Source organism: Perognathus longimembris, chromosome 19, assembly GCF_023159225.1.
Source record: "Perognathus longimembris pacificus isolate PPM17 chromosome 19, ASM2315922v1, whole genome shotgun sequence".
NCBI classification, from domain to species: domain Eukaryota; kingdom Metazoa; phylum Chordata; class Mammalia; order Rodentia; family Heteromyidae; genus Perognathus; species Perognathus longimembris.
This window is the reverse complement of record NC_063179.1, coordinates 27,150,180-27,175,781: the sequence shown is the minus strand read 5'-3', so window position 1 is coordinate 27,175,781 and position 25,602 is coordinate 27,150,180. Positions and strand designations below refer to the sequence as shown.

The window sequence follows — 25,602 nt, the reverse complement described above, 5'->3', positions numbered from 1 at the left end:
TGACCTGCCCTCACAGTATAAACTGGGGATGCTACCAACTACAAGTGTCCTAGTTACTCTGGGGGCTGACATCTGAAGATCTAGGTTCAAAGTCAGCCCTAGCAGGAAAGTCCATGAGACTCTTATTTCCAGTTTTTTTTTTTTTTTCTCAAATTTTTATTTTCAAACTGACGTACAGAGAGGTTACAGTATCATACGTTGGGCGTTGGATACATTTCTTGTACTGTTTGTTGCCTTGTCCCTCATGCCCCCCTCCCTCCCCCCCTTCCCTCCCCCCCGCCCAGTTGTTCAGTTCACTTACACCAAACAGTTTTGCAAGTATTGCTTTTGTAGTTATTTCTCTTTTTTTACCCCGTGTCTCTCGAGTTTGGTATTCCCTTTGAATTTCCTACTTCCAATACCAGTAAACACGGTTTCCAATATACTCAGATAAGATTACAGAGATAGTGTAGGTACAAACATAGGAAGGTGATACAAAACATCATCAATAATAGAAACTACACATTCACATAGGACGTTGAAAGTAGTTATAACTGTGATATATCACTTGTTTCCATATCATGGAGTTCATTTCACTTAGCATCATCTTATGTGTTCCTAAGGGTATAGTTATTGGGCCTTGTGATGCTCTGCTATGGCTTGCCTAAACCTGTACTAATTATTCCCAATAAGGGAGGCCATAGAGTCCATGTTTCTTTGGGTCTGGCTCACTTCACTTAGTATAACTTTTTCCAAGTCCTTCCATTTCCTTACAAATGGAACAATGTCATTCTTTCTGATAGAGGCATAAAATTCCAGCCAATGGTGTTCTTTATCTTTCAATCTCTAGGACAAACATGACTTCCAGGATTCTGTGAGGATAACTTTGGATTTTAATCTCACTGACCCAGAAAATGGGCCCGTTCTTGATGATTCTCTACCAAACACAGTACATGAACATGTAAGTCAGATTTTGTTTAAATTCACAATGCCTGCTTGTTAGTGTATTCGGAAGAAAAACTAAAATCACAAATACAAGTCCTTATATTGATTATGTATTTGTATTTTTAAGGAATTAGACTCTTCTGCTCTTTGAATCCTTTTAACTTCTAGTGCAGAAGCTTACAGGAATAAGAAATGGTGTCAATCTTTAGTTTATCTAAATCCACTGTCAATCGAAATGAGCCCTCCCCTTTGCACCAGATTCCAGGGCAGTCTAGGGATGAAAGGTGTCCTCATTCTAACCTTGGATTTGGTCCATGAACAACCAACCCACTATCAGCTGTGAAGATCCATCTCCAGCCACCTTTGTGGAAGCCTGCTTCAGAAATTCAAACAATGAAGGAGAGAAGTCTGCTTCCAATACTTGCAGCCCAAGAATAGAGGAGTAAAAAGGAATTGAACTTATTTCTCCAGCCCTGCTTCAAAGTCAATGTCTACTGCCCCATGTCAGAGGAAGGAGAAAGCCACAGTGGGAATAGCAATGGAGGAAACCTTAGGAATGAAGAAGAATTCGTGTTCTGGATCCATCTATCTTCCACTATCCCTTCCAACTTAATCTGGGAATTAGGTATTAAGCAGTAATTAAGTTCTATGCTGTGGAGTGGATTTTCAGAGTTTCCGAGTTCTGTAGAAATATCTACCTAGGCTCTGGAGTCAGGAAGAATTCTGAGTAGTTGTGACACTGAAATTGAACAAGGGTGAGAGGAGAGAAGAAGGCCCTCCAAGGCATTAAAGAAGCTAAACTACAATCATTAGACTGATGTTGAATGATGCTGGAAGCAAGGTAGGAGTGAAGTCCTTCATGTCTTGTTGCCACTGCATGAACTAAACACATTAAAGAGCAGTGCAGTGATGCTGAAGGCATGAATTTGTTTCCATGATGGGACCAAATGTATATTTTTGGAGGATTATTTCAGAATATGAAGAATGATGGAAAGGAAAGACGACTGGGTACAGTAGAACAGCTAGTAGGCTGTAGCTTTCTTTCAGGTAACATAAGGACAAGTGTGTTATTTAGTGATTAGAAGGAGATTTTTAGTGAATGGGGTAGGAGAAAATAGTGCTTAGGGTGAACTGCATAATGGAGCTTAACAAGAAGAGCCAGTGAAGTTCCCAAACGCAGCTTGACTACTTCCCACCTCACTGAAAGATTTTTATGACAGTTTCTAGTATTTGATTCTTTTCCATTGAAAATCTCGTAGTGAGAGTTAAATAGAACATGACGTGGGTTTTTTTAAGCTGGTATTCTCTGGCAGGCTGATGCCAATGCAAATACCCTTGAAAACTATATTCTTAAAATGACTAGGCAAAAAAACAACCTGTAACTACAAGTAAAAGTGCATCCTTTTCACTGCAGTATAATCGATTCTCTTGAAGGTTGCTTAACTGAGTTTTGGTATTATGCCATGTCTCTTACACAAATTGAGAGCTAATTTTCCACAAGGCTTAACTCCACTTTGAGATACATTTCACATGATCATTCCAGATTCCCTTTGCCAAAGACTGTGGAAAGAAGGAAAAATGTATTTCAGACCTCACCCTGGCTGTAACTACTACCGAAAAGGACCTGCTTGTTGTCAGGTCGCAGAGCGAGAAGTTCAACGTTAGCCTCACTGTCAGGAACAAAAGGGACAGTGCCTATAACACCAGAACAATTGTTCAGTATTCTCCAAATCTCATTTTTTCAGGAATTGAGGTAAACTTGCATTTTGTCATTTATTTATTCTCCTAACAGGCATTGAACCTACATGGCATATTGCCCAAGTACTTGCTTTTATTTTATTATTTATTTAGGATAATAAAATAAATTTAGTACAAAATTAGTTCAATGAAAATGAAAGTATTTTTTATTTTTATGCCTTTTTTAACCTCTTCGGAGATAGATGTCTCTTCTTAGATTCAGGATAGCTAGTATATCCAAATTATATGCTTCACAGAGTTCTTTAGTCACTGATATCGAAGTTAAGGAAATTAAAACAATCAAAGTAAAGCATTCAACAGAAAGGCATAAATTGAGATATTCTCTCTTACTGTGGGGAAAGTTTTTACTTTGACAAAATATTTCTAAGTGATTATATGTTACTGATTTATGGCACAAGGGTTCTTAAAAATTATTTTGTCAAGAATGTAAGTCCCTAAGAAAATTTTATTTGATAAGAACACACACCTGTATAAGGTGCTATGTGTCTAAATCTGAAGTTTGCTTTTAATTCTGATCTCCAAAAGGACCTCCTCAAGTTAAAATTATAAATACATAGATACAGACATAGGATGTCTAATGTGTGATTTGAAAAGCAATTATTTTTCACGTGTTACTATACCTGTAATTGTATTTTCCAGTCGATAGCATGCTTATTTAAGTAGCAGCATTGTTGGTGGGTTTTTTTTTTCTTATTTATTGTCAAAGTGATGTAAAGAGAGGTTACAGTTTCATATCTTAGCCCTTGGGTATAATTCTTAAACTGTTACCTCCTCCCTCATTCCCCCCTCCCTTTTTCCCTCTCCCGCCATGAGTTATTCAGTTGGTTTACACCAAATGGTTTTGAAAGTATAACTTTTGGAGTCATTTGTCTTTATCCCCTTCCTGTGGTTGTACCCGCACTATCACTGTGTCTCATCTGAATACACTGGATGCTGTACATACTGGTATTAGAACTAGGGAAGTAAAAGGGGATATCAAAATCGAGAGACAAAGGACAAAAGGCAGCATTGTTTTTTCCTTCTCATTGGTATACAGAGTAACAGTATATCTCATATTCAATGAAATTTTTAGTATTGATGATACAGAAAATGAGGCCCAAAGCTGTGAAGTGGTGACAGATGAGAGCCCCTAGTCTTACCCACTACACTGAACTCTTCTAAGCTCTAGACTTCCTGAGCACTGCTTTGTGTCACATTGTCTATGCAAGCCTGGGAGGGAGGTGATACTAATGATCTCATTTTTCCAACCAAGTATTTAGGCAAGACAGCGAGATGTGCTTCATCTTCTTGGCACCCTCAAGTGATGTTTCCAGATTGCCAGAAGCTATGGAACGGGAGGTGGTCCTACCGTGTTATGAGCCCTCATCTAAACTCAGAGAGAAATCTTGGCAAAGCCATTCCCTAAAGCACAGCTGGGAAAATTCTAAAATAAGTTCAAACAGTTCCCATTTCTCTGCTCTAATTATGTTTACTTTTTCTCTCTCTAGGGGATCCAAAAAGACAGTTGTGAATCCAATCATAATCTCACATGTAAAGTTGGATATCCTTTTCTGAGAAAAGGAGAAATGGTGAGAAGATTATACAAAATCTGTGTGGCAAATGGTTTGGGAAAGTAACACATTCAAGGCCCAATAATAAATCCTCAGATGATAATTTAGGGTCACATAGATGAAAAGGGTTTAAGTTTTAAAAACTGCAACTTGAAATATTCTATAATCTGAATGTTGGTATCCCCCTAAAATCTATATATTGAAACATAATCCCCTAAATGATTAGCCCTATGAAATGAGGCCTTTGGGATTAAGAGGTCCATGGAAGCTTGTTTGCCTTTTCTCCCAAATGAGATCACACAGCAGGCATGATCTATAAAGGAAGACATTGATCCGATGCCAAGTCTGCTAGTCTTTTGATCTTGAACTTCTCAGCCTCTAGAATTCTGAGCAACAAGTTTCTGCTGTTTATAAATTACTCAAAATAAGGTATTTTGGTATACTAGTCCAAACAGATAGACACAATCAGAATAAATATTGCATGAGTCAAGACAAAATTTATAGTGGGAAAATGGTTAAAACACTTTACATTTCCACCAGCAATGGTAAGGGTTCCAGTGTCTCCACATTTTTGAAGTCTTTTTTTATTACATCTATTCTGGTATATTGAAGTGATGTCTAATCATGTTGGTTTCTTTTTCTTACTCCCTAGTAGTTAATGACATGTCAAGCAACTTTTCATGGACATATTGACCATAAAGTCTATAATTTTTGGAGAAATATCTGTGACAATCCTTTACCCATTTTAAATAGGGTTTTTATCATTAGATTTTAAATTTTACTGATATATTTTACATTGAAGTATCTTTCAATTATATGACCTATAAATTCTGTCCACTACCTTCACTTTTCTTTGAAGGACAAAAGTATTTAATTTTGATATTATCAATTTATATACTTAATCCTTTCACCATTGTGCTCTTGGTTTCATGTCTAAAAATATTTTTTTTGCCTAATCCAAGGTCATAAATATTTTCTATACTTTCTTCAAAGAGTTTTATAACTTTAGTTCTGATCCATTTTCAGGAACTATAAGTATGTATTAGAGAGGCTTGTGACCATAACACAATTGTGTTTTCTGTGATGATCTGGTAAGCTGTGGTAATTTAATGAAATAAATAAGATGTAATTTTGTGGTGATGGGCTGTGGTATATGTGACTTTTGTTAATATTATTTGACAAAGTGCTTAAATTTCAGTAGCAGTTATGGATTTGAGAAGTCTAAAATCAAGACCACAGTAGATACAGTGTGTGGTTAGGGGTGTCACTTCGTTTAATGAACTTATCTTCTCTCCACATCCCAAATGGCTAGAAGTGAAAGGAACTTTTTAGGGCTTCTTTCATGAGTCCCATTAGCATGGCCCCATTCAGACCATAGCAATACAAAAAAGCAGATCACACATTCACCTGTCAAAGCACTGTTGTGTATCATACCAAATTCTCTCTGTTTCTGAGATTAGGTTGTTTTGTAAGACAATCTTTCTGAAATAACTTTATAATTTGAGTTGGTCATTTAAATAAACTCAATGTTTGAATCAAATTTTAACATTTTATCTGTTACTGACAGTATATATTTTCATTTCATAGGTAACTTTCAAAATATTATTTCAATTTAATACATCATATCTCATGGAAAATGTGACCATTCATTTAAGTGCAACAAGGTTGGTTTATGTGTGTGAATACGTATATGCCTATGTGGGAATTTCTCCCAGGATATTTTGCTTTATGGAATCACTGGCAGCTTCTTGAAGGTTGTATGAGATCAACAGAAGAAAAAATTCCATAAGCCACATTACCTCAAACAAAATTCTCATTGAATTGGACTAAAGCATTGATTATATAAATGATAGAACCTAATATAAAATCACACAATATTTAATGTACAAAAGTCCATTTTACTTCAACAGGATTAGCTCATTTTAAAACTTAGCCAATCAAGGTCAATTGGTTATGGGTGTAAAGTTCTGTGGCATCTTTTGTAGTTTAATAGATTTTACCCAAATCGGCCAATGCCTTCTGAAAATTTTCCTAGAACATGTGCACTAAGAGCAGAAGAAGGCTCATAAAGAAATAAAAATATGCATTAACGTTCTTCTAAGTGGAAATGGGCAGTGCAGCATCATTGGGAAAGGTCAAATTCTATCTCGGTTGTTTTATTTCCAGTAGCTAGCATAGTGCCCCCATATCACAATCATTAAGTCATTGGAGAATAAATAAATACATGAGAGAAATAAATTCACAGATAATTAATTTTGTATATTCAGTTCAATTTAACTCAACAAGTATTTATTTGATCTCTATTGTGGACACGGTATTGTCTTGATCACTATAAGAAATGTAAAAATAATTAAGAACATAAAAATTCTCACAGTTGAATATTACACTAGGAGATTGAGATGAACATAAAAATCATTTTAATACATAAGAAAGGAAGGGAAATACTTTGGAAATATATAAATCATATGTCAGAAGTTTAGTTAATGGAGAATGCAATTGTACTTATTGGTTAATGAAACACATAAAGCTTTAATAAGAAAATGTAATTGAAAATAACCCTAAAGCATGAATAGTATTACACAGAGAGGTTGGTTTTTAGAATTAGGTAGAACATTTTCAGGCAAAATACACAGATTAAGCAAATACTCAGGATAGAGTAATTGACCTATCTGAGGTCAATTTTTGCTGAAACAAAGAATACAGAAGGTACTAATGGGAAGTAAACAAGAAGTATGTGTTCTGAGATATTATACTACATACTGGACATTCATATAAAGAAAAATGACCTTGATGGAACAGGGCTAGATGTATTAGAAAGCTTTTTTATGTTATGAAGATTATTCCCTACACTGCACTACACCGTGGGGTAAATGAGTAAGAAGGCTAACCATCATTCATACTAAGAGCTCAGTCACAGCCATGCCCAGGGCCCAAGTCAGCATGTTTCTTTCCTGGTCCTGTTGTTCACACCATGTCATTAAGATATGCTTGGGAAGAGGCAGAACCATCAATAGTACTCAGTACCCATTCTGGAGGACTATATGCTAGGTGTGTGGTTAGTTGCTAGAAGGATATGTGTGATAACAACAACAGTAATAAAAATCTAACCTTTATTTAATATTATCTTGTGGTCTAAATATAATATTAAGTGCTTTATATTGATTGGCCATTTAATCATCATTTATGACAAAAACCTATGATATTTTGTGTTCCAAACACAAAGTCTTGGTGCCCAACTTAAACTAATTAAGTCTATAAAAGCCCAGTAAGCTGGATCTTGTAGCAGTGGCACCTGGTAAGGCTCATTAGAGTCACAGAATTCTGAGAAGTGTGAGGTTAGGTCCATGTGTTTTCAATTATAGCTACACATCAGAATCAACATGGGAACTTCAAATATCTATCTCTTGCCTCTATATTCACCCTAATTAAAAATAAATAAGAATTTAAGAATGTTGAAGATTTTTTAATGTGTGAATATAACCTCTTTTGAATGCTTGAACTATATCTAAATTAACAAGTTTAATGGTTGTCTGAATGCACTGTTTGGTTTTCAGTGACAGTGAAGAGCCTCCTGAATCACTTTTTGATAATGAAGTAGATATTTCTATCGCAGTAAAATATGAAGTTGGACTACAGTTTTACAGGTATGAGGAACCCACAGTTCTATGGTGATGCCTTTCTGTTAATCAAATGGTTCTCAGAAAGCTGTCCATGGCCAGGATCACCATCCTGGGAATAGTGAGAGGCAAATTCCCCAGCCCCTCCCAGACCATCTGAGCCAGAGCCTCTGGGAATGATACTCACAGTCCTTGAGGAATGTGTCTTCCAGGCAATTCGCACCTACCCTCACTTCTGGGAACATATACACTAAAAAAAAAATTCAAAATAGGAGGGGCTAGTGATGCTGGATTGCATTAGCAGTCAAGTCTTCACACCCAAATGGAAATAAAAAACCTAGAAGTTCTTTACAAACTACAAAGCAATCCAAAAGATCTCTTCTGTATTTCTTGGCCACCAATCATGGGATCTTATTAGGCTGGCTATGCAGAAAACACAAAATAAGACATTTCTTACTAATGACTTATTTCTTCCACTATTCATAAATTGTTTTTTTTCACTTTTAAAATAACATTTCATATTCTTTTTTATTTATTTGTTGTCAAAGTGATGTACAGAGGGGTTATAGTTTCATATGTAAGGCAATGAATACATTTCTTATCAAACTTCTTACATCCTCCCTCATTTTTCTCCCACCTTCTCCTCCCCCCACCACCGAGTTGTACAGTTGGTTTGCAGCTTATTGTCTTGTAAGTATTGCTGTTGCATTGGTTCTCTTGTTACCCTTTGTCTCACCAGTTTGATGATCCCCTTCCCTTCACTAGTTCCAATGAATATACATACAACACCCAGGGTGCCAAAATCAGTTACAGTAACATGAGGGGTAAAACCAAGGGGAAGAAAGACAAAAGAAAAAGGCATAATTTCACATATTACATTGAAAATAACAATGACAATGGTAAACCACTTATTTCCATAACTTGGAGATCATTTTGCTTAACATCATCTTATGCATTCATTTGTACATATCTATTGAACTATTGTGATCTTCTGCTAGGACTAACCTAGACATATCCTGATTATTACCAATGAAGGAAATGGTAGACTCTGATTCTTTGGGTCTCACTCACTTCACTTAGTATGATTTTTTCCAAGTCTTTCCATTTCCTTATGAATGGGGCAATGCCATTCTTTCTGATAGACGCATAGAATTCCATTGTGTATATGTACCACATTTACTTGTTCCATTCATCTACTGAAGGGCATCAGGGTTGATTCCATATTTTACCAATGACATATTGTGCTATGATGAACAAGTTGTGCTGGTAGCTTTAGTGTGGTCTTGCTTGTAATCATTTTGAAAAATGCCCAAAAGTGGGGCATCTGGGTCATAGGGGAGCTCTATGTTTAGCCTTTTGAGGAACCTCCACACTGTGGAGGTCCCACAGAGTAGTTGAACTGTCTTTCTCTTAAGAAATTCTCATTTACATGGACCTACCCAGGTAAAAATAATGTTGGAACTTTATATAAATTCCTTTGCTTCATTGCAACTGTAAGCTTTTAGTAGACAGGTATAATATATACAAAATATGCAGAATTATTGGAAATTTCCACTTACTATACGAATCTTGTAATTTATTTTCTTTTTCACTCATGGCTAGTATTGTACCACTTGTGCCATGCCTCCATTTCCATCTTTCTGCTTGTTACTTGAAGATAAGAATTTACCTTGGCCTTCACCAAAGTGTGATTTTCTCTTGCGTAACAGAGAATATAGACATGAGCCACCAGCACCCAGATTTATTCATTTATTTTCTGTGACCCCTATCTTTACCAATAAGAGATTGAAAGTAGGATTACAAGCTGTAAACATAGATGTTGCTTCCATTCCTCAGCCTTCAACATTTGTTGTCAGTTGAAATCAAGTTTCAGCTAAAATTTTTAAATTCTTTTTCTTTTCTTGACCAAAGTGCTGCTTCAACCTATTTCCTTAAGTTATACCAAGTCCTGAACAGAGAAGATTCAACTTTTTAAGTTGAATAAATACAGGATTTTTAATTAGGAAAAGGTACACATAGGTAACACCCTGTTAAAATTTAGCACTATTAAAAATGTCAACAGTTAGTTTGGTTTATTATTACATGTAAATTATGTGAAGTCACAGAAGCTTTTTGCTTGTTAACAATATTTTTTATTTAAAAAAATTGCATATAATTTAATGTTTTAGGGTCAAGTAAGTATCAATTACTATTGAATTAAATTTTATGATCTTCAAAGATTTAATTTTGGGTGTTGTGGTTAAAAATTTCTCTGATTTGAAATCTATTAAGAATTCTGAGGGATTAGCTGGTATGGGGAAAGGAAAGAATGAGATCAAGTAAAAAGTACACTTTTTTTTTCATTTTACTTTTTTTTTCTAATTAATTTTCTTAAGCTCTGCAAGTGAATACCATATTTCAATTTCGGCCAATGAGACAATCCATGAAGTTATCAATTCCACTGAGGATATTGGAAATGAAATTAATATTTTCTACTTGGTAAGAAAGTACCTTCATATTAATATTCTAAAAAGTTATACATAAATTCTTAAATTAAAGCATTAAATGACACAAAGAAACTTGCTTCAATATTTAATCTCTATATTCCACTGCATTTTTAAACCTTATTAATTAAAAATACTTTACTTAAGGATCATTATATTTTGAATCTTTTAGTTGTTGTTGTTCCCAGTCCTGGGGCTTGGACACAGGGCTTGAGCACTCTCCCTGGCTGCTGTTGCCTCCTCCTCTTCCTCCTCCTCCTCCTCCCCCTCCCCCTCCCCCTCCCCCTCCCCCCTCTCGCTCCCCCTCCCCCTCCTCCCACTCCTCCCCCTCCTCCTCCTACCTAGCATTCTTCCTTTTGAGCCACAGTGCCACTTCTGGCTTTTTTCTGCTTTTATGTGGTTTTGAGGGATCAAACCCAGGGTTTCGTGCATGCTAGGCAAGTACTCTACTGCTAAGCCACATTCCCAGCCCCTTTGAATCAATTTCATAAAGACTCAGGTCTCTAATTTCTTATCAAGAGACTTAACAATTAAAATGACTTTATAGAAAAAAAACTACATAACCAAGTAATTACCAATGCAAGATGTAGACTTTATATTATTTTAATATGATTAAGAAAGTCATCTTTTAAGTAATTATGACTACTATGAGCATAGATCAAGAGGTAGAGTGCTTTGCTTACAATGTGCAAGGCCCTAGGTTACAACCACTGTTATCACACACAAAAAATGTAATCATTACTATTTCAGAAATTGATCATTTTAAAGTTTTCTTATTAATATTTTCCTTTATCCAACAATTAAATACCTCATACCCCTTCCCTATGGGATAACGCAACAAAAATGAAAAAAACCTTCCTTTAGGTGAAACTCTAACTTTCTGTTAGGAATTTTCCATAGAAAACTATGATGAGACAAGGGTTTCAGTGACATTCCTAGTGATGTTGTTTGCAATAGTTTAAAAACTAAATGTGAGCATTAAATAAAAACTTAACAAAATGAAGTTATTTAAATTATATATTATGTGAAGATGGTATCATATAGTGAAGAGAAAGATGATGTATGGCAATATTTTAGAAGGCATATCTTGGAGTGAAAACCGTGATTCTGTGATTTTCTAGACTTACGATCTTGTATGGTTTTTGCTCTTCTTTAACATTGTTACCTCATAGATAAAACAGAGAATCTACCTTTCAGGATTATTGACAAAGAAAATAATGTTGCTAAGTTGATTAGTACAACTTGTAGCACATAGATAACAGTAATTTTTATACTATGGTTTTTATTTAACTATTAACAGTCATATTTTAATTACTCTATATGCTTTTGATAAAATGCCACAGCATAATAAATTTTATATACAGTACATAATTTTTTGTTTTTTATTTGATACAAATGTTATAAAATGAATATGTAAACTTTCATTATATTTCATTATGTTTTCGGATTATTTTTAGTAGTTTCCAATGGTTTTAACTGGAACCATTTTTACTAGGGAAAAATAATCACACAAAAAATATAATGTCTGACTCTCAGGGAAACAGATGTAGTTTATCTGGAAAGCCATTCTAGTCAGACCCAGGGCATATTACTATAAGATAGTCAAGGACTATGATCAGAGTTACAACTCAGCTGACACAATTTTTCAGAGGCACCTCAGGAAGGATGGGGGGCCTGGAGATCATGCTTGTGTGGCATGAGGGTGAGCCACTGCACCTGGTAGCCCCAATTCAATCACACCTTCCAAGCAGGCAAGGATTTGTGGAGAGCAAGTTCCATTTTTCTGCTGGACTTTACCCTGTCCACTGTTCCCTACAAACTACACTCATCACTGATGGAAGACTATGCTACTGAAGATGCTGTGTTAGTAGATAAAACAGAGACAGCTCTAAACCAAAGGGACTCTTCAGATTGGATTATCAAACAACCATTGACAGCAGCCTTTGCTTGAGGATAGAATTGTGAAGGGAAAAAGACACTATGTGATTTCCCTGAGCAGTGATAGTAGCTCCCATCTAGCCAAGGTTAGAGATGATTGAAGGCCTTGGGGACTGATGATAAACTGAGGAAAGGCAAGCAAAACTAAGTTAAATTGTTCCATGTTGGTTAGGTAAGTGGAATTCCTTTCTGGTTGCCCAAACCCCCTTATGTTAGAAAACATGTTGGGCATGTCAAGAAAATAATGATTCAAGATAACTTTTCAATTCTGAGTTTTTGTATAGTCTGATTTTATTCTGATTTTCTATTCATTCTATATTGGAGTACAGGATAGAAAGACTGTGATAATAGCTGATGCATGTGCCCACTGTCAGATATAGATATTTTCTTGCCGGTTAAATTAAGCCAGTTCCCATGCAGGGGCATTTAGAGAAATCAAAATTTTATATAACTTAATGAATTAAATGCCAACATCTTTCATAAGGTGGACAGGAAGCTGTTGAAAAAGATAGTTTATGCTTCGTCTTCATCTCTTTTTAATCCCTGTAGATTAGAAAAAGGGGACATTTTCCAATGCCAGAACTTCAGCTGTCCATTTCATTCCCTAATCTGACGTCTGATGGTTATCCTGTCCTGTATCCAACTGGATGGTCCTCTTCCGACGTGAGTCACAAGCGCGGTGTAATTATAGCATCCCCATGGATCTCCCTTACAATTCAGCCTTCTGCACTGCCCTTGTGCTTTTATCTAAGTAACATGGAGGGCATTTGGAAAATTAAAAATAGTAATAACTTCTACTGGTTATTTGGTAGATAAAATAATTTTCTAGGACTAGTATAACAATTGCCAAACCTGGGTGATCAAAAATCACAGAACTTCATTCTTCACAGTTCTGAAGGCCAGAGGTCCAGAATGAGGTGTCAATCTAGTTGGTTCGCACAGAAATCTGAGGAGGTATTACATGCCTTCTTTCTAGCATCTGGCTGCTGCTGGAGACAGTGTTCTCTGACTTCTAGCAGCCAAATTTCAATCTCTGCCTCTGTCTTCACACAGCCTCCTTCTCTGAGATTCCATGTGCTCTCTCTCCTCTTCTGTCTCTGTGCATTTTTGCACACTCATTATTGGATTTAGAGGGCATTGAATCCCAAGATATTCTCATTTGCAGATCTTTAATTTATTTGCTCCTACAATGATTCTATTTCCAAAGAAGATTAAATTCAAAGGTTCTGGATATTTCCAACTTGGGTAAATCTTTTTGAGATCAATATGCAACCCATCAGTGTAGACCTTAAATTATCAATGGCAAATTTGCACATAAAATCAACCACTTGAGTCACAGTTTCACTTTAGTTTTTTTTGTTTTTTGTTTTTTGCTGGTTAATTGGAGATAAGATTTTCATGGACTTTCCTACCCAGCCTGGCTTCAAACTGCTGTCCTCAGATCTCCTGAGCAGTTAGGGCTATAGGCATGAGCCCACTGGGTGCCCAGCGCTTTTAAGTTTTTGAGGTGGTCAAGTATTTCTATAAATTTCCCAGTTAATCTTAAACACACACAGCTGCATATAAAACAATAGAATTCTGGGAAACAATTGCAATACTGTACCCCTTTGTGAGTGTTCAATAAGTCTTTATGGCAGTTAATTATTATTTGGTATCTAAAACAATATCAAATTAATGTATGCACAATTTCAGCATTTGACATCCCTTTTCTACAGTCTTAAACAAGAAGTATTCTCTATGATTATTGTACATTATATGCATGCATGAAAATGTCCTAATACAGCCTATTATTTTGCACACTGAAAGCATACTAAGAAGAATTGTTTAGAAATCAAAGTATTCCAGGAAACCTGAAATAGCTACAGTAGTATTTGTTTTATAATTATTTATGGTTTCCTAAGTGCAAGAGAAAAATAAACCTCTGGAATTTCCCTATAATTCTCCCAAATAATCCATCTGATGAAAAAAAAATAATTCCTTAGTTGAGTTTCAAATGTTCTTTTTTCTTCTTGGCATTAGGAGACTTTACAAGCCAATCTTTGAAGGAAACAATAAATGAATGAACATTCTAATCATAAATAGTGAATTCTATTCACATGCTTTCTTTCCTACAAAAACCTTCAACACATCTCAAATTGCTATGATAACAGTCATTATTCCTGGAGGGAGTAGAAGCAGAAAACTATGGCTGTTCCTCACAATTTCTTCCATCCTACATTCCACAAAAACACATCTTTAACATATGGCACTGGTTGTCCATGTCAGCTTCTTAATGTTACCAAACTCATTTGTTTTCCTTTGACATTTGGCAATGGCTGATACAGGAAATATTTTCATTTCTTAGAATGCAAACTGCAGACCCCAGAGTCTTGAAGATCCTCTTGGAATCAACTCAGGAAAAAAAATGATTGTATCAAAATCTGAAGATCTCAAACGAGGCACACTTCTGGTAAATTCAGTGTAATGTTTACCTTGCTTTCTTTCCAAGTGGAATACATTGATCATCAACTTAGGAACAACTATTTGAACTATTTTAATTAAGGGAGAATGTTTGGTTGGATATTAATAATACTAATATGTACCTCTGGACATTGGCACAGGACTGCAGTACGTGTAAACTTGCTACCATCACGTGCAATCTTATCCCTTCCAATCTGAGCCAAGTGAACATTTCACTTATCTTGTGGAAACCAACTTTTATAAAAGTAAGTGGATGTGATGTTTTATGCAATTACTAATCAAATTAAGAAATATGTGATGTTTCTTAGTATGCGTGGCACTGCTGGGGAAGAATATAATGTTGTCAATCTCAGGTCCTCTTGAAGACATAGAATTTTGCCTCAGCCTTATGCTTTGTACCACAGGAGAAAAATACCTCTCTACTACTAAAGCTTGTATCATTCACTGTTTATCCAAACAATCATAGAATGATAATCCTTGATATCATTAGCTAATGACAGAGCTAGTATATGTTATGAACCTGTGTCTTACTGGAGTTTGATCTATGCAAACATACTTTAAAATATAATTTACCAACTCCTGACAAATCCATATCTACCTAACCACAATCCCCTTTAGAACTTATATTTTGTTTTGTATGATTTATTTTTCTCTAAAGAAATGAAGACTTGCCTTTTTTTCATATAGTTGCTGTTTCATGTAAGTCCTCAAATATTGGATACTGGCAATTTTAGACTTAAACAAAGACAAGCACCAACATGTAAATTTTGTCACCAGAATTTAGCTGTTATACCTCACTGTATGACAAGTAGGCAGAGTTGGAGGTTTGTTTTTCAAAGGAAAAATCTGAATGGAAATCATTTAGAATGTTTTCCTATTCTGTAAATCCTGTTCTTGAATAAGGATCTCAGTGAGGACAGGAAAGAAATGCTAGAAAAGGAGGATTCATACCCAGGCATCGGTTTCCATGCTACAGTTAACAATGTATGTCTGTAACTCTCAGAGAAAAGAATGACCAGTGCAGGGGCTGGGAATATGGCTTAGCGGTAGAGTGCTCGCCTTGCATGCATGAAGCCTTGGATTCCATTCCTCAGCACCACATAAACAGAAAGGGCCGGAAGTGAAGCTGTGGCTCAAGAGTCAGAGTGCTAGCCTTAAGCAAAAAGGAAGCCAGGGACAGTGCTCAGGCGCTGAGTCCCAACCCCTGACTGGCCAAAAAATAAAAATAAAAAAAAGAATGACCAGTGTAATAACCAGTACCCAGGTACTACCAGTGCTCATTTTGATTAGCATAATTTGCTTAAAAAATAACTCTATTCTGCTTTTCAGGCACATTTTTCCAGCTTAAATCTGACAATCAGGGGAGAACTTTGGAGTAAAAATGCATCTCTGGTTTTAAGTAGTAGCAACCAAAAAAGAGAGGTAAGTGCAACTTCATGACTTGAAAGCCTAATGCATTTCACTCTGTGCATATTTGTGACATAACGTTTTATAACTGTACATAGTCCCATAGCATTGTCTGGTTCATCTATCTGCAAGTGACAGCTACTATTTGTTTTCCACTTCATTAGCTTCAAATATGGTTTAGTCTTGTTCTTCATTGTAAGAAACTGGGGAAATGACAGTATTTAAAGTAACCTGCCATGTTTGAATTTATTGCTTCCAACTGTCATAGTAACGATCATAGGTTGTTTTCATTTTCATGTTGATAGAAAATGGTGCATTTGTACTTTTCCTTCTTTAAAAATTTGACATTGTAAAATGCAATTGATATCTGAAGAACACATATAAAAAAGCAATTTCCTTATGCGAAGTGCCTTTTATACTGTATAGGAAAATGTGTGAATTTTTTAATGTTTCTTGTATTTATTCACTGGTAAATTTGAAACTAACAACAAAAATGTAACAATTCAGGCTGAGTCCTTAATTCAATTTGAGTATTTTCCTACTCTTGTCCTTTTATAAAATAAAACCCAGTTAGTAGTTATGGATCAAGGTACTTCAGTGTGATTTTCCCTCTTGTCCTTGGGGAATTTAAAGATCTTATATGGGTAAAAAGCTTCCAAAAAATTCTATTTGGGGGGCTGGGGATATAGCCTAGTGGCAAGAGTGCCTGCCTCGGATACTGGCCAAAAAAAAACAACAACAAAAAAAACCAAAAAATTCTATTTGGAAGCTGTCTATGATTTAGATGGTATTGTAAAATTGCCTGTTGCCAATTACTTCCATGTCAGTGATCTCTGATCACTACACAATTCTAAAGACATATACACAAAATACATATGGTAAAGAGTGTGTGGTCCATCAGTGCAAAATTAAAAGTCAACAGAAAAGCCCAAAATTTGCAAATATATATATATATATATATATATATATATATATATATATATATATATATATATTTGGCCAGTCCTGGGCCTTGGACTCAGGGCCTGAGCACTGTCCCTGGCTTCTTCCTGCTCAAGGCTAGCACTCTGCCACTTGAGCCACAGCACCGCTTCTGGCCGTTTTCTGCATATGTGGTGCTGGGGAATCGAACCTAGGGCCTCGTGTATCCGAGGCAGGCACTCTTGCCACTAGGCTATATCCCCAGCCCTGCAAACATATTTTAAGATGATATATGTATGTATTTTATTAGAGAAAAAGTATTTTTGAATCCTAAAAGTGTTGCCTTAAAAATCTTATAATTTTTATCATGTATTTTAACAATGTATTTTCCCCTCAAGGTTAATTACAAATGCTCCTGTAAATATTTATTCTACTTTACATCCTAAAGGAAAATTAAACCTGTATTGATAAAATTGCTAGAAGTGTTCGTTTTTTTTAATCATGTGATCTTGCTGTAGATCCCGCCTTTATCTAGATGCCAGTATCCACATATTAATTTCATGACAATGTTATAGCCATAGTTAAGTCCACCTCTTTAGTCTGAATTTGTGCTATTATTATCCACCTATAAAGTTAATTTTTTTCTTCAGATACCTGAGGAATAGGACCCCAAAGAGACAAACTCCCATACAGTTAGGATGACACACTGAGAGGTCTGAAGTAGCTAAAAGCTGCCTATTTCACACTGAAGTTCACTTAAGTCCTAAATTATGTGACTGAGTGATAAATCAACTAGAAGAGACAGTATGGTATCATAAAAAGCATATTGTGATAGCTTGCTTGTATGTGTTTGAAGTGTGTATATTTTATTGCATGAACATTATATTTTCTTATCATTTGGATTTAGCCTTCATGAATTAGAATAGAGAGGTTTTGATTTTAGCAACCTGTGACATTCCAGCCTAAATTGAAGCTAGTGTGATAATGAACAAGACAATCTTTGAAACATACCATACTGTGATTTGTTCTGAGTTAAAAGTTAATCTCCTTCCCTAGAACATTAAAAAACCCTCTCTTTTAGAAGGAGAAGGTAGAACTGGGGGAATCTAAATCCTGGGCTTTGTGCTTGCCAGGCAAGTACTCTATGACTTAAGCCATATCTCTATCCCTTTTGCTTTAGCCATTTTCTAAGCAGAGTCTAGCATTGTTTTCCTGGGCAATCTTTGGATCACAACCCTGCTATACATGCCTCACACATAGCTAGGGTTGCACATAGGCATCACTGCAGCTGGGTTGTTCTTTAAGATACATTTTCACTAACTTTTCATGGGGCTGGCTGGAACTGCAATCGTCTTATTTCTACCGCCCAAGTAGATTGGACTATAGGCACAAGCCACTAAGCTAGACTGACAGTTGTATGTATGAAATCCTCAAAAATAAAACATTAAGTAATTTTCAGTGATAGGGTTACATTTGAGGAGATTCAGAATGTTTCAAAGGACATGTTCAAATGTCAATGTTCCCTCTGTATGCAGTAGTGAGGTTAAATATGCTGTTTGGTAAGAAAAATATAGCCTGCAAAAACTTAGTGTTCTAGTACTCATAAGTGTTTATCGATGTTAACGGCCTTGTTTAATAATTTTCAGCTGGCTATTCAAATATCCAAGGATGGAGTCCCGGGCAGAGTGCCACTGTGGGTTATCCTCTTGAGTGCATTTGCTGGGCTATTGCTGCTACTGCTGCTGATATTACTTCTATGGAAAGTAAGCTCCAAATTCCTTTTGCTTCTATTCCTGTCAACAGCAAGCTGAGGAACTTACCCAGGTCATGAGATATAGGATCATGTCGTAATAAAACAAACTTTGAAATAACCAAGATGAAATTTTAAAGAAATATTTCATATATAGTGCACAACTTGGTCTTCTTTTTTGAAAAGAAAATATAGAATTTATTTTGAGATAGAGATATGCAAAAAAGTCAATGGAGGAGCTCTCTAGGGGTTGGGGTTATCAAAGAACATTTAAAAAGTGTAACATGTATATATTTTTATAAGCTGAGAATAATGGAAACTTCCTTTTATAAAAATGTGAACTCCTATGTAAACTTATGAACATATATAAATCAAGCTTATCTAAATCACAAGGACTCTGTGTGTTTTAAGTACTAAATAAGTCTCTAATATATAAGCAAGCATACCAAATTTTATACAATAATTGCATACCGGAGTAAGAGATGGTTAATTAACTAATTTGTTGAGGTGACAGTGATCTTAAAATGTTTAAAACTTCTGTTTCAAGTCCTTTCATGAAATTGAGTAATTCTATTTTCTGTCAAGTTAGTCTGGATATTTACATAGGTGTTTTGTTTAAGCTGAGAAGTTTAAAACTTCTCAGCCTTATAAAACTTTTCAAACAAGCTGGGATAGTAACTTTCATGATCCATCAAATGAAGAAAAATTCCCATGGAAAAGTTGAACTTGATGCTTTCTCTAGTTAAATATAAAATCATTCCGTATTCTAGCATAATACACCTCTATGTTTTACTGTTTGTTTTGCTAAATGGCTAAACATTTTTCAAATAGAGATTGTGGCAACATGTGTGTTTTTCTAATATATAAGTAACCAATCATTTAAAAAGTAAATAATATAGCAGCTTTCTCTCCCTAGATTACAGAGAGCTTCTTCTGACTTTTGTTATTCTTGTATAATGACTAACTGTATCTTCGGAGAGTGAACACTAGAGGAAAACGTGAACAAGGCTATGCTGAGAATAGAGACAAGTTATATTTATTTCACTTAAAATACTTTGTGTCTTTCTCCAGCCAAGACCCAACACAGAATTCTCAAACATTCAATACTCTCTGAAGTCAGGGATTGGTGTTCTGTAATGCCTAGCTTTGCCACACTGGGGTACTCAAGGCCTGTTCATCAGACAGGAAATGTTTCCTTCCCTTTTGAGCTCCTCTCCTGCAGACTCAGCCTGAGGATTCCTTTCAGTCCGATCTTTGATCTGAGCATTCCCTTTGCTGGAATGGTTTTAGGAAATCACTGGAAAGAAAGAGAGAAAAGGTAAAGATGATATTTGCATCAATTCTCTCTGGCCTCATGCCATTTGTTTGTTTTAGACAAACAAATAACAAACAAGGAGTTTGCATCCACCTGTTTTGTGGTCTCTATTCTGAAAATGTATACCTAAAAGATAAACATCTTTTTTGATACAGTCAATGTTGTGTTGACACATTCTTATGACTTCTAAGTCCTTTTTAAGCCCCAAAGAATGTTATTTAGCAAACTTTGGGCTGTCCTCATATTTTTTTTCTTAAAATTATTTTCCATTGGATTTATAGTAAAAGTGAAAGTACAGACAGTACTGACAGACAGCTTCTGTCTGTCAGTATTTTGCCCCACTAGGCTGTAAACTCCAGGAGGGAGCAGTGTCCAGTCATAAAGCCTGGCATATCTAGGCACTGTAAATATGTGAATTAATTGTTATCTCTTCGTGTGCCTTTGTTATCCTACACTCTGGACAACAGCCATGTATTGTAAACACATTTTAAATCTAAGGATGTTATAGCAAAGAAGTTAAGCAACTCTCTCGAGATTTTTTGTTGGTTATCAACTGGATCCATTAGATCATGAGATCAAGTAGATTGGAAGTCCATCCTTTCGTCAATGTACCCAATACATCCCACTGCTGCAAACCACAACCATGGGGTTAGATGATGAATTATAAAACATAAAAAAGATATTTTGTTTTAGAGTGAAGGCTCCTGGTTGGGTTCAGTGTAGAATACAATGACACAGTCCACTGAGACAGGAGTATGTGCTTCTCCTTACTGGATTCACACTGAGATCAAAGCTCCACCACTGAGCATGTATTTATTAATCCCACAAATCTCATGTTCCAGAATTAATAAAAGATATCCTGTTTTTGTCGGTTATGAGGCTTGAATTTAGTACCTTGGGCACCACTGCCCCTGAGCTTTTATGCTCAAGGCTAGTGCTGTACTACTTTGGGCCACAGCTCTACTTCATGTTTTCTAATGGTTCCTTGGAGATAGGAGTCTCATGGAGTTTCTTGCCTGGGTTGGCTTTCCACCATGATCCTCAGATTTCAGGATAACAGGTGTGAGCCACTGGGGACCGGCTCAATAAAGTTTTAAAATAGAACATTAAAGATGTAGAAGCAAATGAAGGTTGAAGTGAAGCAAAGAGATTTGAGAATGAAAGGAAAGCTGATCAAAAGTGAAGCAAAGCAGGAAACAGAAAAAGTCTGGAAAAATGCCCATTTTTGTGAAAGCCTCACCTATTACTTAACTTAATTGTTTCCAACCTAGGACACAAAGGCACAGGCCGAGGATCACGATGGTTTGTGACTCCAGAGCTCTTAGAGTTGTCACAGAAAAAGAGTCTGATGTATGTAGGGCAGCTGGCCTTCTGGAAAAGACAAATATATCACTGTTTTCCAGTCCATTCGGGTTTCTTGTTGTTGTTATTGTTTTGTTTTATTTTGCTTTTGCTTTTGCTCAATAAGCAACTAGACTCTGGCAACATTTCATTTTGACCATTTGACATTTTGTTTTGACCATTTATTCTCTTGAGGCCTAGAAGTGTTTAATGACATTTTTCTAATATATGGTTCCTTCATATGCTTTACTATTACTTTGGAATTAAAATGATGTGAAGGTATCACACAAAGGAGGAATTAATTCATGGCCTTCACTGGGTCAACTTTTTTTTTTTTTTTTTTTTTGGCCAGTCCTGGGGCTTGGACTCAGGGCCTGAGCACTGTCCCTGACTTCTTTTTGCTCAAGTCTAGCACTCTGCCACTTGAGCCACAGCGCCCCTTCTGGCCATTTTCTGTATATGTGGTGCTGGGGAATTGAACCCAGGGCCTCATGTATACGAGACAAGCACTCTTGCCACTAGGCCATATCCCCAGCCCACTGGTTCAACTTTTTAACCTACTCTAAAAAATAAAAGAGTATACAAATTTAAATAGCTACTTCGCTGTGATCCTAAATTTATTCTTTAAAAATAAGTAGTAAACCTAAACAAAGTTAATTTTTTTTAAATGTTCAATTTCATGAATAAGATTAGGCCCCACTTACATTAGTTTTGTCAGTCTGTAACTTTATATGATGTCTCAAATGACAAAGAAAATGATGAAATGCATCTCACATTCATCCCCTGTGATTTTTTTTCTTGTAGTTAATGGCCTTATTTTTATACTTAAATGATACAGTGTCTTTCACAAGACCCTTCAAGCCATGCTTATATATTCTGATGCACTTAAGTTATTTCAGACGACTCAGTAATCTCCATGACAGTATCTACCCAATGTGCACTTGCCACATTCATCATCAGCTATAACAGGTTCTACAGATTACTATCAGTAGCTTGATGAAAAATTTTCTGCCACATCCATCAAAAAATAATGAATGAATAAATAAATAAACGACAAAGTAGAGAAGATACCAGCAGCCAGTTTGTATGCTCCCTAAAACATTTCCCGGAACTCTTTAAGTTGGTTCAATATTTGTAGTATTTTTCACTAGAAGATATGCTGTATTTAATAAATGGAAAAGTAAAAAGTGAAAAAGGAATTTGAATAAATATCATTTATTGGCATTAAATATGAATAGACCAATGAAAAACATTTTCCACCATCTGAATTAGTTGTATGCTTATATTTGCCAATATATTATATTATATATATATTATATTTTGTATTTTCTTCACAGATTGGTTTCTTCAAAAGGCCACTAAAGAAGAAAATGGAGAAATGAAATGTTTTTTAAGAGAAAGTGAAAAACAATTTCTCAATTATCCATGCTCCTCAGGTTAGCCTCAAACATGTGACAAGAAATTTACAAAAAGAAAGAAAAAAAAACACCAGAGTCACATAATGCTATGCAATCCAACAAAGATTCATCACATAGAAAATAACAGAGCAAGCTGGATCCAAAAACAGTACCACAAATATATGTGTATTTTTAAAGTGATGAAAAATAGTTTAAAATATTACTCATTTTTGTTGAGTAGTAAATAACAGGGTTTTAAAGCAAAAGAATCAATACTAATATGTTTTTTGTTAAATCACCACTACCCAAAGTATTTAAGGAAATGCACAAATAACTTTATCATCACAGAAGCATTTACTTTTCAAATGATATAAATTATTCTTTGTTTCCTTGATTATGGATGGATATTCACCTTTTACATCACAGTTTGCATTTGGAAGGGCCAGCAAAGAGATGACCTAAGAGACCACTTCTCCCAGCAAAACTGAAAAAAAAAATGTCCTTTAGTAGAACCCCTATATAATATGGGTTGAAAACAGAACTAAATCACAAAGAATTCATTCAGCATCTTTGTGTTGGGCTCTTTAGTTCCCATGTGACTGGAATAGTGCAATTAGATATAAAATTCTAGGTAGAATGAATATTTAGGCTAGAATCATTTAAGAACAAGTATAATGAACAGAATGGGTTCATCTTTTACAGTATATCCTTAATTTTAAGATATAGCTCTAAAATACCAAACTCTATACAGAATTTAAAACACTATAAATGGCTTTGTGGAGAGTCACAGTGAGCTGTCAGGAAAAGCATGCTATATATGGATTGTGCCACAGATGACTCTGGATGGAAGAAACATAGCAGCAGAAATAAAGGACCCTGAAATGCTGACATCTTTGCTGAGCAGCCTGTGAATGCAAGCAGGCACGTCCAGTATGCCATGTACAAAGCAGGATCTTCATCAGCTCATTGGTACAGAGTTCATTCAACGCCCCTCCCCCAAGCTGTGAGAATATGTTTGTTTTTAATTTTTTAAAGACATTTAACTTTCCAACACATTTCTTCTATTTTTAATGAAAAGTCAATATGCCACTTATGTATTACATTCTACCAAGAACTTACTGCTTTTGTTTGTGGCATATTAATATTTAAGTAGAACCCTAAAAATGTCCTTTAAAGAATTTCTGGCTTGAAAAAGCTCAAACCAATCAGAAGATATCACAACTTTATATACTTTTGCATTGCTGAAATGATCATTATAGCTTCTCTGCTGTAGCATAAGTTCCCAAGTTGCTTCTGATTTTAAGAAAATAACAAAAATTGAATGTATAGTAGCTGCATGTGCAAACTACTGCTGTACAATTTACTGGTACTTCTGTACTATATCTGTTTCTCTACTTGATTTATCATCAGAATACCAAAGCTTGCTAAGATACAGAAACTATTGGGCTCAACTCTCCTCAAAAAATAGCAAAGCAGCAGAGAATCTGGATGTCATAGGCTTAATGCTTTTATTAAAACAACAACAACAACAACAACAACCTAGTATCTGAAGAATTATCTGAGGACTCAGATTCAACCTAGCTTTTGGCTCTCCACCACTACAGCTAGGATCCTGAAGACTAAAGGGATAAGCCAGAGGGATGCCAAGGACCTCAGTAGCTAGAAGAAAGAAGACATTTCCTCTATCCTCCATACTTCTTTCTGAGTTCAGAAACCATTCTCCCCACCTGCTATTGCTTTGCCTAATAAAACTCAGGGTTTCTCTTTGGTTACCATGTGCCCAATGCCAGTGCTTACCTGCCTAGCAGAGCTGCTTCTCTCTCAGCACCATGTAAGAAGCAAAGCACACACATGAATTTAGATTCATTCCTGGAATCTGTGACTTCTAAGGAAAGCATGCACTGAAGTATAAGTGTGTATATATTTAACCTAAATACATTGTAAGCTAAAGGGAGAAAGCAATGAGGACATTGGGGTCTTTTAAGAAAACAGAGGAAGAGCTATTTAGCTAGATCAAATAGCTATCCCAGCCAGTTGTCTATAACAACTTCATCATGTCACTTTTAGTTATTAGTAGAATATTTAACGAACCAGAGAACTCATTTCCCTACTGTCATAATTTGTGGTGGCTTATGTACTTACATACATGTACATATGAATTGAAGATAACATACCCAAATAACTCTGAGAGGGTTTAGAAAACACAAAAGCTACACCCAGAAACAAAAGTTGTGTTTCTCTACTTTTCATATAGTATTCATTTACATTAAATTTAGGTTTATCTAACATTTTAATGGCTGTCTGAAAACATAAATGTGGAGACTGTAATTTTTAATGTTCCAAATAAGCTTTGTGCGACTGTTCTAATATACTAGCGCCTATAATTTTATTTTCAATTAATAGGACAAGTAGGTGATGTTTCAGACTCTTTTTGAACTTAAATGCTAAGGTAAATTTCCAAAAACTTTCTTTTTAATTTTGCTATTTTTAAAAATGACATCTAACCAAAAAAATGTATATGCTATCCTTTTCCTGACCAAACTTTTGGTAATATATTTGTAAATTACTCCAGGAGAAAAAATATCCATCTTTATTATTTCTCAATTTCCATGACTTCTTAACTATTTTCAGACTACCAACATGATCCTAAAGAACTTACCAAATTTCTGAAAATGTGTGTCTGCTCTCATGAAGAGCCATGAGCTGCCTTCAGACATCATTAAAGTAGATCACATGGCTGA

General features: G+C 35.5%; 1 protein-coding gene across 1 annotated transcript in view; it reads left to right on the top strand.

Moving 5' to 3' along the window:
- Itga1 (integrin subunit alpha 1) overlaps positions 1-23,323 on the top strand; it is a 139,790-nt gene extending 116,467 nt beyond the window's left edge. The window contains exons 18-29 of the mRNA XM_048368185.1: positions 830-940; positions 2,468-2,677; positions 4,170-4,250; positions 5,820-5,896; positions 7,787-7,876; positions 10,225-10,327; positions 12,820-12,933; positions 14,615-14,719; positions 14,871-14,975; positions 16,060-16,152; positions 18,705-18,821; positions 22,802-23,323. Coding sequence (XP_048224142.1) covers positions 830-940; positions 2,468-2,677; positions 4,170-4,250; positions 5,820-5,896; positions 7,787-7,876; positions 10,225-10,327; positions 12,820-12,933; positions 14,615-14,719; positions 14,871-14,975; positions 16,060-16,152; positions 18,705-18,821; positions 22,802-22,846 — 1,251 coding nt within the window. The 3' untranslated portion in view covers positions 22,847-23,323. The remainder of the gene's footprint in view (positions 1-829; positions 941-2,467; positions 2,678-4,169; positions 4,251-5,819; positions 5,897-7,786; positions 7,877-10,224; positions 10,328-12,819; positions 12,934-14,614; positions 14,720-14,870; positions 14,976-16,059; positions 16,153-18,704; positions 18,822-22,801) is intronic.
- Positions 23,324-25,602: the final 2,279 nt, after the last annotated feature.